The 13,430-nt window shown below is 42.6% G+C and overlaps 2 protein-coding genes across 2 annotated transcripts in view; both read left to right on the top strand.

Annotated features, from left to right (window-relative positions):
* The window catches only part of LOC113016462 (beta-1,3-galactosyltransferase 1-like), a 203,068-nt gene that overhangs the window by 63,546 nt on the left and 126,092 nt on the right, over positions 1-13,430 (top strand). The gene's annotated exons all lie outside the window — the stretch shown is intronic.
* On the top strand, positions 8,931-11,444 carry LOC113016461 (uncharacterized). The gene is made up of 2 exons (XM_026159300.1): positions 8,931-9,395; positions 9,638-11,444. Exon 2 carries the CDS (start codon positions 9,806-9,808, stop codon positions 11,426-11,428), a length of 1,623 nt encoding a protein of 540 aa, XP_026015085.1. The 5' UTR covers positions 8,931-9,395; positions 9,638-9,805; the 3' UTR covers positions 11,429-11,444.

Here is a 13,430-nt window from a genome sequence, read left to right on the forward strand (position 1 = left end):
CCTGTGCATTTGCAGATAATTTTCAGAATCCATGCTTTCCCTTTAGAGCAATACCAGAGTAACGGTACACTAAATTGATGGTTTTCTATGTGCCTCATTTTTCAGATCACAGTTTTTCAGTGCAGCAACAAAACAAAACAAGTGTGTGAAAAAACATTTTCTCATTTATTTTGAAAATTGAAAAGCACTAGACACCATCCCGCAAACCCCCCTCCTATATCTCCTGAGCCATTCCTTTTAAACGAAGGCAAAATAACTTTTAGAACAAAATTAAAAATAAGAATATTAAACAATATAGAAAATTATAAATGCAAACATTAATAGAAGTATTTTAAACTCACTCACTGATTGGCCAATGAGAGTTGGCTGTCCAGGCTCTCATCTCCCAGCCATTGATCACAGTGTATTACTACATTTGTTAATTTTTATAATGATATTAATTTTTACCTCGACATCTATACCATGGCCTTTACATGACCTATGGAAGGTTTTGCCTTCAAAACACCCATCAGTCCATCCATCCACCATTGCTGGTGCTTATGTGGATTCGGGTCTGACCAGAGAAGCCCAGACTTCTGTCACCCCAGCCACCTTCTTCAGGTCTTCTAGTGGTGGGATGTATAATCTCTCCAGCAAGTCCTGGGTCTGCCCTGGGGCTTCCTCCCGATAGAACATGCCTGGAATCACAGAATCACCTATGAGACGCCCAGTAACTATTCTGTTCAGATGCCTGAACCACCTCTCGAATGACTAAGCTCCTCACCCCATCTCTAAGAGTCCTGCCACTTTTTGAAGGAAACTAATTTGTGCTGCTTGTATTTATGACCTCCTTGCAGGACCCCCTTTAAGGAGGTCATAAAAAGCTGAACGCATTCTGTACTGTACAGGAGGCATGGAACGGAGGAGATTGATTGACAATGATCTACATCCAATCAGGCTTTCATGTGTTCATATTTGGTTTCCAGTTGGTGAAAGTTACGGACTACAGACAGGTCAGCTCAGACTCTTAAGTCTTCTGCTGTAGTAAATGCAGAGGTTTAGTTGTTTTCCATAAAAAAATGTAACATTTTGATTCGATATGGCCACAGAACAATTTTCAAATTGCTTTCCAATAGATGAATGTGTGTGTGGATGTTAGAAAGTCCTTGTATAGAAAAAGTGCCTGTATGAATGGGTAAATGAGGCAAGTTACATAAAGTTTGAGTGCTCAGATAGAGTAGAAAAACTGTATATAAGCTATGTCCATTTCTGGAAGTGCTTTTCCATGACAGAATAATACCTGTTCTTAATGCAGTGGCTCCTGAAGGCCTGAAGATCACAGACATCCAGTATAGCTTTGTCCTTTGCACCCAGAGATTTCTCCAGATTCTTTGGATTTCTTGATAATATTATGTATTATCAAGAAATTATGGGGGTGGCTGTAGCTCAGGTGGCAGAGCAGGTCAGCCACTAATCAGAAGGTTGGTGGTTCGATCCCAGGCTGCCTCCTGGCTGCATGCCAAATATCCTTGGGCAAGATACTAACCCCATGTTTGCCTACTGGTGGTGGTCAGAGGGCCCGGTGGCGCCAGTGTCCGGCAGCCTCGCCTCTGTCAGTGTGCCCCAGGGCAGCTGTGGCTACAATGTAGCTGCCATCACCAATGGGTGAATGACTGAATGTAGTGTAAAGCGCTTTGGGGTCCTTAAGGACTAGAAGTTTTACCATTTTAAAGTTTAGGGTGAGAAACATTGAAATACCCTCTACTTTCATTAAACTGTGTCTGTAAGATGGATGTTGTTGCCCTGGTCCCAACCTGTTTTAGATGAGCTAAAAATTTAATGGAAGAAAAAATGTCTCCCTTCAAACATTTGGTATGTTTGCCATATTCTACTGGGATTAAAATATGGGTTTATGAAATCTGCAAATCAATTAATATTGTTTTTAATTTTTATTGTACACACACTAGCACACTAACATTTATGTAACTGGGTTTATAATGTATACTGTATAATTATATAAGTGTTTTAAAGAAAGTGCTGGTGTGCGTGCAGATATACAGTACATAGAGACACACGCATACCCAGCAACTCAAACAGTACAAGAATGAGTTTGTGTGGGAAACACTTGAAAAACAGTCCAATTATTTGAAAAGATTATGCACTGGTTTGAGTTCACACGTTTTTGTGTTTGTGGCACTCTTACGATATTCTGAAATCCTATAGCTGCCAATGCCAGCAACCCCAACTCTTAAAAAGCAGTGATTTTTAGTTTTTGAGCTTGTTTCCTTTTTATTGTTCTTCTGCATATCCTGATGCTTTATTAGTATGGTATAGCTGAGACATACCGACAAGAATGTCAAATGGAAATTCATGCACTTAGGCCTCATTATACACACTGGTTTCCTTTGGCTTTCAGCTGCTATAGCAGTGAAACCAGGTATTAAATTGCACACAGGGACTAAAGTAAGAACTTTACTTCAGTAATTCAGGGATAGTTTCCTCACTTTGCTCCCTCTTCCTGTTCATCCAATCAATAGGACAGCTGACCATACACCCTGTGAAAATAGCTTTTGAGTTAGAAAGGTGTCTCCCCTCGAGGATGTGTATTGAAAGAAAAACATTGTAGGTGATTTGTAATTATTAAACATCAGAGTGGCAGCAGATGAGGGAGAGATGGGCAGACAGAATGACACACTTTCATTCACTCACACCCGTTATTAGCTGCTCTGCACGCATCAAGAGAGACAAATGAGAGAGGGAGAGGGAAAACATTGACACTTGAGTGCGCTTGGGTTTTCCCACATGCCTGCTTTGCTTAAGATAAATTATTTATTAAAGAGATAATGTTTGGTGTGTGTTCAGGTGTGTATTTTTGCCCTCTGTCTGTACTGTACCAGCCACCACCTCACCTGCTCCACTACCTTGTCAGTCTCATGCACACACGCTCAGTTTTCCTTACAGAGGTACACCAACCACCTGGAGATGGGAGAAATGCCTGGGTGGCATTTTGACATGCTGTTTGCAGCTGACAGCTTCAGGATAATCACTTCAAGACTCCCGTGAAATTTCCTAATAAGCCTTTCATTGATTGTCAGTCCGGCTTTACCTGGGTGAGGTACGACTCCCCACCCCCACCCTCCTCTTCTCATACCGTCTTCTTTTTCCCTGCTCATTTCGCTTGCTGATTTGACAGCTGTTGTTCTTAATTTTCTCCCCGGCTATTTCCAGAGGATCCATCTGGTGCTGTTGAGAGTGAGGGGCCGATGGGAGCAGTGCTCACACAGACATCAAATATTCGAAAACAAAAAAACACACCTGGGCAAGAGTGGTTTTGTTTTCCTGTCGGTGCTTGGGGAGGCTTACATATACTGTCCACGTGGATACATTGTGTGTGTAGAAGCAGAAAAAGGAAGTATTAATAACAATGATAAGCAGCTGAACAATAACCAGCATGTAAACAACAATTGCGTCAGTTTGCAAGTGTGGAACAAATAGAGCTTTTTGCAGTGTGCTCTCTCCTCTGTGATTTACCTGAAAGCTGCAGGTTTAATAAGACCTCACCCTTCATGGATGCAATGGGCTGAAAGCAGCTGAAAGTGGATTTGATAGTAGGTGCACCAAAAGTAGCCAATTATCATTGAAAGACAGGGCTCTCTGCAAATATTGAGGCCTGTTTCTCCTTGTCTCTAGATGTGGAAAGGGAAGATAGGTGGTGCAGTTATTGTCAGTGATTTTTCTATTTGGAAAAAAAACTTCCTCCTCCATCATGTTTTTTCTTAATGTTGTTCAATTGGCGGCTTTTTTCCTGCTTCCAAGTAGAGATTACTGCTGCTCAGAATAACTGTTTTTTTTTTTATTGTTTTGTGTGTGTCTTTGTGTCTTGTTTTTTTTTTCTTCACATGGGAGCTGAGACAGCCATAATCCTGTTGATCTTGGATCCTTCCTAATCCTGTAACAGCAAAGTTGGGCATTGTGGTGTTTAACGCCGTATGATACGATTGGTAGCTTTATGTATTTCCAAGCTAACGCCACGAGTCTGCTGTCATTGTTCTCAACACTGCTTCAGATTCAGAAAATGCCTTTACTATAAAGAGGTAGTTCTTTATGAATCTGTTGTATCTGTTAAGGCCTTTTTCAATGTGGTGTTATTAGGACTTGGTAGACAGAGAACAGAAGGCAAAAGAGCATTTTCAAATGAACCGTGGGGAATGAGTCAGCCCGACTTCACTCGCTTGTCTTTATTCTGCTTCCCACTCTGCCTCTCACTTTCTCACTTCGTGTTGTGCGTTCTTACTCGCTGTCTCTCATGAGTTTTACTCATGCTCTTATACAACCTTTCAAATCTATGCTCGTCTCTCTGTCCTTCCTTTTTTTTTGTCATACTGTCTCTTCCCTTTCCGTTTCTTATGCTTTTCTTTGTCTCCCTCCTACCTGCCGTCTTTCCTTTGAGCCCTGCACCAGTTGCAGCTGTGTGATGGCAAAAGCATGTGACAGTACCCTGCCACGACCAACACTCATCTGTGCCAGTTAATGACACTTACAGGCATCCCACGATGCACATCACCATGGTTGCCAGGCTGAGCGCCGGCTGAATCAGCGGTAAAAAGTCGCACTTTGGCAGCGCTCCCGGTGCAGTGTACAGTAGAGGTGACATCAGCGACTCAGGATGACATTGCTCTGGCAGACTCTGCCACCTACGCTCTGTCACTATCATCGATTTTCACAGTGGCTTTTGTGAGAGGAAGAGGGAGGGAAGCAGAGGAATGGGAAACGTGGAAGATAAACTGGTTATATTTGGGAGTCAAAGTTTTCTTGAAAGAAGGGGATGGATGTTTGAGAAGAAACGCTGTTTTATTGTCTCGCTCCATAAGAGAGGATCCCATATCCCTTTTCCCTTTTTCCTCTTGCTTTTTCACTCACAGCCCAAAATATTTATCTGTACTCATTTTTCAGGTTTTAAGGCAGCAATTTGTGTAGAAGGTGTATAAAAAGATCCAAGCACAAACAGCATTAAGTTATAAAATCTGCCCTTATTTGAGCCAGTAGCCTCATACTGAAGGACAGAACAAGTGTGAAATGATGATGCCCTCAGACAAAAACAATGTATTTAAGCCATCTTCAGTGATTTATTATCTATATTATTATCTCTTGTAATGCTAAGTAAACTCATGTAAAACTCTCCACTGAGGTGCTTGATTACTATAACCACATCACTTCTGACATGACTACAGTGGCTGAACCTTGTTTTCCATCATCTGTACATTTAATCAGCGCGCTTCGGTCATTTCTTTTACTATTGCCGCAGACAAAGTGCCTCCTCAGGTATCAGTGTGATTTCTAGCAAGTGTTCGTTCAGTTTCTTTGAGCAAATTACTACTACTTAAGCCAAGGCGATATACAGGCTTCTCCTCAGTGTATTACAACCACACTAATGCCACAGCATTTAAAGCAGACTCTCATTTATTGTCAGGTCAAAGCTTGAGCTATCGCGAGTGTGGGGAAAAGCAATTTAGGCTCGCCTGAGTATGTTAGTTGCTCACAATTTTAGTTTTTACACTCATTTGAAGCCATTGATTCCTCTGAACTCGTAATGGCTTTGCAGCAAGACAAGTGGTAACTTTGGAGTACGAGTGAATAAATCCTTTTCATGTGGAGTGTAAAGTGCAAACTGTTCTCACCGCTCAGAGGGTTCCTAAGGCAACCACTGGTTGGCTCCTTTTGTTTGGTAAGGTGTGAGTCATGGTCAGCCGCCTGTTTCAGCATTGCTTACAAATTACATTCAGGATTAAATTACCATTTTGTAACTGTCAGATTTTAGAAAAGATTTTCTATTTATTAACAAATAGGAGACCTGTGAAATCATGATGCTTGTGCTATGTGAATTCAATAATATCTCTGCATCTTCACATTAAGTGCAAATGACTGTGGAAAACCAGACATACATTTATCAGGCGTTTGGTTTAGGGGTATAGCATCTCAGTTTTCTGGAACATGGATTTTAAAAGTTTATATTGAGGTGTCATATGAGCGATTTCCGACAAGTGATAATATAATATCAATTCTTAAATCTTTCTTCATGACTGCCATGATCCCTCATAGCAGGATGGTCACTCTGGAATTTTCCACATAGTTTTTGTTGGTAACTTCACATCAAATAATTATGAAATAGATGTTATGTTGTGTTATTTTATGTTATGTTATTTTGTTTCTGAAGACATTTCAGCTCAATTTCTTGTCACGCTACCAAAAATCCTAAACATGGATTACCCATTAAAAATAGTTATCATAATTATCATCCATATGTCAGAGTAGTATATGGATGATCTAATAAATTTGTTAAGCACTGTAAACACACAGTTTGACCAAACTCAGACAAAAAAAATTAACAAAAGGATGACAAAACCCCCAAAATAAAACACTACACACCAAAATCTCATTCCTTCTATGAAACATGGTGGCGGGAGCATCATGGTGTGGGGCTGCTTTGAAACCTCAAGGTCTTGATGGCTTGCAGGCCGATATAGTTTATGCAATTGGATGTCATCTAAAATGAAAAAGCCCTTCTCGTTCTGAATGTATCTGCACTTCTCTGACAGTAACGGTAAGGTATACACTATAACATCTGGCTCTGTACCTGTAAATATTTGGAATGTTAGAATTTCAAGTCATTTGGTGGCATCTGCCAAAACACGCAGAGCTCTTACTATACCAAATGTGTGATTGCGTCTCTCTTAATAAACTTTAGTTATAAGATAAGATAACCTTTATTAGTCCCACGTGTGGGACTAATAAAGGTTATCTTATCTTATCCTTTCTCTAATGTTAGTGTTAAGTACAGGCTGTGTCGAGGAGGGAAATTATTTTACTGCTATTGTTAAATAATTGTTATTGCATTAATAATATAATTTGCAGCATGGATATTGCATTCCAAGGTTTAGACAGTGTCTCTTTCAGAAAGACTGAGTTGCAGGCTGACAGGAAGTTGTATGCAGAAAGAAGACAGGAAGTTATTTTGAGCCGCAGGCTAAGACGAGGCTTTAACAATGTAACAGATAGCTTTATCATTTTATATTAAGGTTTTAGTAGAGGTTCTTGATTAAAACATTTATTTAGTAGAAGACATACACATAGTCTCAGTGAGCTTCTGGTCTGGTAAAAGGTCAGAAGTGTAAGAGGTGACACAAAGAGCATGTGAGGTCAACACACACACACACACACACACACACACACTTTAAATTAGATTTATTTAGAGGAGAGGTTAGTTATGTTTGGCTGTAACTGCAAAATTGTCTTGGTAAAAGAGGAACCGTTTCTTGGTGTCTCGGCAAGAAAGAGGAACAAGACAAGAACTGAAAGGTAGACAGGAAGGGCTAGCCATGAAAATAGAAGATGATTTTCTAGGTGAAAAGTCATGATGTTGATCTGATCTATGTATAAAATGTATGTGACGCATGAAGGGGCGTCAGTAAATAAACCCTGATGCTATAAAATATCTGTTCATGCTTTGATTAAGTCGAAGACTACTTCCTGTCTGCGTACAGAGTTTTCTTCCCACGCGTGTATTCATTAAAATCTTCGTTTGACTTCACCCGGCCGGACCAGTGTGGTTATTCTTCGATCACCTCTTGTACCCTTCCTCAATATTGAATCTTAACATTTGGGGGCTTCGTCCGGTTATTGGGGAAGGAGAGTTGGAGGTTTGGACGGAGAAATCCGGGGTCTTGGGTGGTCTGACGGGCAGACGTGAATTCCAGTGGTCTAAGTGAGTGGGCATAAGCCGGCTTATCCAAAAGGTAAGGCACTACCTGTTGAATTATTTCCAAAGTGTGCCAAATTGGATATGATAAAATTTAAGTCTACTCACTGAAGTTACTGGTGGATGTCTGTTTTGATTTTGATGAAAATCTCATGAGTTGAAGCAGTTAGAGTTCTGCTAAGAAGAAATGAAAGTAGTTAAGAGTCTGATAAGAAAAGTTTAAATACTGGGTTGAAGTCCCAAAGAAATTGAGTTAGAGTCTCAAGTAGTTGGTAGGGAATTGGTTATTGTGTTGGTTAGAGTCCAAATTTGGTCATAAGAGTGGACCTGAGCGTTCATTTTGTGAGTTGGAGTCTCCATTTGACCACTAGGTTGCACCTACTTCAGTTATACACTTGTTTCGGGTGTTGATTGTTGTTTCAAAGTATTATAAATTATTCTAGAACGGCAGTTCGAGTCTGCTAGGAAGCGCAGTTCTCGGAGGTAACGCTCCCTCCCGGCCAAGGACGCTTGGCCCTGACCTATCGGCGAATAGGGTTAGTACGGTTGGCAACCGGGGAGAACTTGGGAACCTCCAAAATAGCTAGGAGTTAGAGTCTCCTTACCGTTTGCAACGGTATCTGCGCTTTTTTGGCCAGCAGAAGTGGTCTTCGGGCGTGTAACTTTAACTTAACACTTCGGGGTAAGCCTTGGCTGTGAAATGCCAGAAATAGAGCTTCAGGCAAAGTTTGGGTTGGTTGACGCTTTTAAATTGAGTTAGGGATTTTAGAAATGAGGCCAGAAACAGTTAAAGTCTTGATACTGGTTAATTGATCGCAAAAAACGGTTATGTTAAATTTGTCGAAATTTGATAGGTGTTAAAAGGTTTAAAATCTGTGCAGTTGTAAATATAAGACGTCTCTGTATTAAAAAAGATCTCTGTGGGTCGAGTCAGCAATGCACTGACTGCCTGCTGCTATTCTTAGATGAAGAGTGTGTGTGCATGCAAATGAGGCAGCTGATGCAGAGCGCATGAGAGGACTATGCTTTCGGTTTTGTGTGTCATTCAGCTCTATAACTATTGTTTGCAAATGTGGATAAATGTCTGCAGTTAAAATGCTGGCTTAGTAAATAACAACATTGTAAATATATGAATGGTGACAGCGTTTCAAAATAGAATATAAGAATTGTTTGTGTTTAAAACCAACGGTTAGGTAAAGAAGATTTAAGGTGGATTTGAAGGCATAAACAAAAAATAAAAGGGTTACAGTCTGCAAGGGTTGTTAATTCATGAGCTGACTGGATGCAGAGTAAGTGGAGTGGTCATCCTGAGAGGATTGAATGATGCTCTAACTCTGTGGTCAAGTCAGACATAGGCTTTAAGCAACCATGAGCCACTAATAAGCGTGACAGATTAATGAGTATGTGTAAATTGAACTTGTTAAATAGTTTTGATAGGAGTAACTCAATGAGCACGCAATAAAGTGGACTTTTTAGGGGCAGTTTATCACTGACACCATAAAAAGCAACTTAATTAGTAGTTCAATAACAAATTGAAAAGATAACCTTTGTTATTTGATAAGAGAGAGTAAATTCAGGTTACATATAGTGAATAAATAAGGAAATGTTAATCTCTGCGTCATTCCACACTGAAATTTCAATTGTAGGGGATCATTTGGAGGTGAATTGTGTAGGACACGGGGAGACAGAAGAATCTCCCCATGAGTTTTCAGTGTGCATAGAAATTGAGGAGGCTGAACTGGAAGCCTGCCTGGGTCGTTGTTTTTGTTTATTTGAGGGTCTGCTGGAAGTTTGTGAAAACGACCACCTTGATATGTGGGAGCCTTCTCGGGCAGCGATTTTTTTGTTAGACCTGTGGCAGGCTGTGCAACATGGAGAAAGCTTTGACATAATGTCATAAAGGTGATTTCTTGGTTTTAGACTTATTAGCACGGGACAAGTTGAGGGACCCTTGAGGGTGTGTTGCTGTAAAGTATACAAGGGACGCGCAGCGCCGTTAATGGGTTTAAAATAAATGAAAAAACACTAATCCGAGGAACCATTGGAAGAGGTAAGTCTGTGTTTCAGAGAATGGCTGACAGCTCGGGTGCGACACCTAGTAGGAAAAGGGGATGCAAACCTCTGAAGGATCAGCTCGAACAGCTTAAGAAAGCTGTTCGCTTGGCTTCCCCTGGAGTATCAAAATCAGCAGAGAAAGAGTGCCAAGCGATGGAGGTTGAGGTAAGTAAACCTATTATATCCCAACAGAAAGGGCTGGGTGATAAAATACCTCTGACCTTGGTGTTAAAAACTGAAGGAGAAGTGTATGGACAAATGCATGAGGCCCTACGTGCGTCCATAGAGGCATTAACGGCATTGGAGGTTATAAAGCAGAGAGTAATGCAGGGAGGGCCAGAAGAGGAGAATGAAGACCGTGCGACGTCATCAGAAGAAGACGATGAGGAGGACGAAGATGGAGGAGCTGAACCCCAACCAAGTACAAGCCTAATTTTGAGGAAAAGAAGTGTGAAGAGAGACCAAGCACAGAGACAGCCCATATTTAAGAGCTCAAAGGGGAAAGGAAAGTTGAGGAAGAGTAGAAGAGTGAGTTTTGAACAAGGAGCTCCTGACCCTGGTTTAAGTCTGCCTCTAATAGCAGGTCCAAAGAACGAACCAGTTTATCGCGCCTATAAGGTGAGAGATTTGGAAGCATTGGTTAAACAACTTCCACCAATAACCAAGGGAGAACATTGGGAAGGAGAAGAATTAGCGCTGGGCGACTTTCGCACTTTGGCCGGACGTTGTATGCTGGGTGGTGGGTTAGCAGATGTAGAGCAGATAGCTCAAACAACCAGATATGCAAATGACCTGAAATATCATGAGGTGCAGAGTGACTTAGCAGATGCAGTTTGGGAGAAGGACCCAACTCCTAACTTTGGAGCCATTCCAAAAATTATTTGGGATCCCAAAAACACACCCAGAGAGTGTTTAGCTAAAGCAAAGGAACAATGGTTGTTAGGAACAGGAATACATCCGGGGAAGGAGGGTGAAAGTAGAGCGTGGTGTCGTTCGGCAGTGCTGGCAGGGCTGCCCAATCAGGTTGCAGTTGACTTGGAAAAGAACCCAGATTTTGCCGTTGCAGACTCGGTGCAGTGGGAGAGACATGTGACCCACAGACTTCAGCAGGAACAGGATTTGACGAACACACAAAAGAAAGAGTTAGATGAAGCACAGGCGCAGCTGCTTAGGCTGCAGCTGGGTGAGGCTCGCGAAAAATATAATGCGAAGAAAAAAGAACCGAAAGAACTAAATAAGACTATAATGGTGGCAAGGCCTCAGCCCGATCCTGTGCCTGACTGGCCAGATCAGGATCCGGGTCTCTACCCTGATGATCGTTGGCCCGCCAATGCACCAAGGCAGCGTCAACCCGTAGGGAATTGGGGGACCGGTGGACCGCAGAGAGGGCGTGGTGGATCCGTGAGGGGAGGACAAAGGGCTCGGAATCCGGGGAATCCTGGCAGTGTGTCTTGGACTGCCTGTTACAGCTGTGGAGCAGAAGGACACTGGTCCCGAGAATGCCCTGAATCGCAGCGAAATTATCAGAGGCGAGGCTATCAACCCCAGGCACAAGGAGGCCCAAGACAAAGAGTTGCTTACAGGGGAGCACATCAGGCTCCAAACCCGAATGCAGCACCAGCCCCCAGTACCCAGTAGCCGACTGGGGCTGGGAGGGGGAGCAATACTGATGGAGCCCGGAGAAACTGAACAGCGTGGGGACGGCAGAACCTATGCTGTCAATGATGATGATCCAGCATTGACACAGCTGGGAAAACAGACTTTGAAGCACCAATATGTGGTGTCCTCACAGGTGCCTGGAAAATCTCATGGGCAGGGACCTGCTTGTGAAACTGGGATCACCTTCAAAGACTCAATATCTAGTCCAGAACTCTGAACAACCCACTGCCAAAATCTACTGGGGGAGGCTAGTGGAAGAAGGTATTCTGAGACATTATCAGCTGTGGAAACCCTGGATAATGAGCCTGGCCGTCTATTCCCCACCGCGAGATCCTTTCCACGTTACACTCTTTTATGATAGGGAAGATAACGATATCTATCGGGAACAGTTCCAGTCTGATCTTGAGGGACAGACGTGGAATGTGCAAACACATAACATTTATGTTGGACCAGAAGGTGTGGCCGCGGCTGTGAAATTTACTGATGAACAACTGCCTTGGTACAATGTGGGAGAGGATTCAGCCCCTCACATTACATTGGCGGTCCACGAGGGTCATGGGCCAAGAGATCTGGGACCAATGGTCAAGCGGGCGCTGGACAACGCATGCTGGCAAGGCACCCAAATTCCAAATGTCTGGTATGCACCAAAATGTAAAATATATCGCATAACTTGTTTGTCCAACGATGTAGTGATCTTAGAACATAAAGAAATCTCCAGAATACATGACAGGGAAAGAATGGATCATCCTGATGCAGTAGCTGAGCTCTCAAAATTGCCTGGTACTTTGTGGTCCGCAGGGCCCACAGATGTGGGTCTAGCTAACTGTTCGCCTGTCCTGTTCCGGCTGAAGTATGACATACCATTTAACAGACCATAATAGAAGCACATAACTGAAGACCAAAAGTGGTTCACATGTATTGACCTAGCGAATGCATTCTTTTGTCTCCCACTGCACGAGTCACTCAGAGACATTTTCTCATTCACATACAGAGGTCGCAAATTTAGGTACACACGCCTACCACAAGGCTTTGCACTCTCACCAGGAATTTTTAATCAGGTGTTGAAAGAGGCATTGTCCCCATGTCAACTGCCAGGGGGCTGTAAATTAATACAGTATGTTGATGATCTTCTTATTGCAGCCCCGTCAGCAGCGGCCTGTACGGCAGCATCGCTCGTGGTGTTGAACAGATTGGCGGAGTGTGGCTTCAAAGTGAGCAAAGAAAAACTTCAGTTGGTCCGGCCAGAGGTAACATTCCTGGGCCGGGTGATCGTACACAGATCAGTGGGGTTAATGAACACACACAGAGACCAAATTCTGACACATCCAAAACCAAGAACTGTGAAGGAGTTGCTTTCCTTTCTTGGCTTGACAGGTTACAGCAGGCAGTTCATTCCGAACTATGCGGGTAAAACGGCCCCTTTAAGGGACTTGATCAAGAAAGTTAGTGTTCGAAATCTGAAGGCTGAATTGCCTTGGACGCCGGACACAGGGACAGCGTTCATTTCACTAAAACAGGATTTGTCAAGAGCCACAGATCTGGCCACACCTAACTATGATGAGGCATTTTATCTTGATGTTTCAGAAACAAAGGGAGTTGTGAATGGTGTGTTGTTTCAGAAAAAAGGGGGAGGTAGGGATGTACTTATGTATGTCAGCATAAGATTAAATTCAACAGAAGCAAGGCATCCCACATGCACACAACACGCAGCAGGAGTAGCAAAGATAATTCAGAAAACAGCACATATAGTGAGGGAACACCCACTGAAAGTGCTTACTACACACAGTGTAGTGGCCTATGTGAACTCACAGGCATTCACAATGACTCCACTGACGCAACAAAGGTTCAGCAAAATTTTAGAGGCGCCAAATCTGATATTCACACATGAAGGAATAAATATGGCGGACCTAATGGGGTCAGGAGAACCACATGACTGTACTAAGAAAGCCCAGGTTGAAGGAAAAATCGAGGGACAACAGTC

The sequence above is a fragment of the Astatotilapia calliptera genome, chromosome 23, assembly GCF_900246225.1.
Source record: "Astatotilapia calliptera chromosome 23, fAstCal1.2, whole genome shotgun sequence".
In the NCBI taxonomy this organism is placed as follows: Eukaryota; Metazoa; Chordata; class Actinopteri; order Cichliformes; family Cichlidae; genus Astatotilapia; species Astatotilapia calliptera.

Coding starts and splice junctions, on each gene's coding strand:
- LOC113016461 (XM_026159300.1), top strand. CDS start 9,806: ATGGCTGACAGCTCGGGTGCGACACCTAGTAGGAAAAGGGGATGCAAA.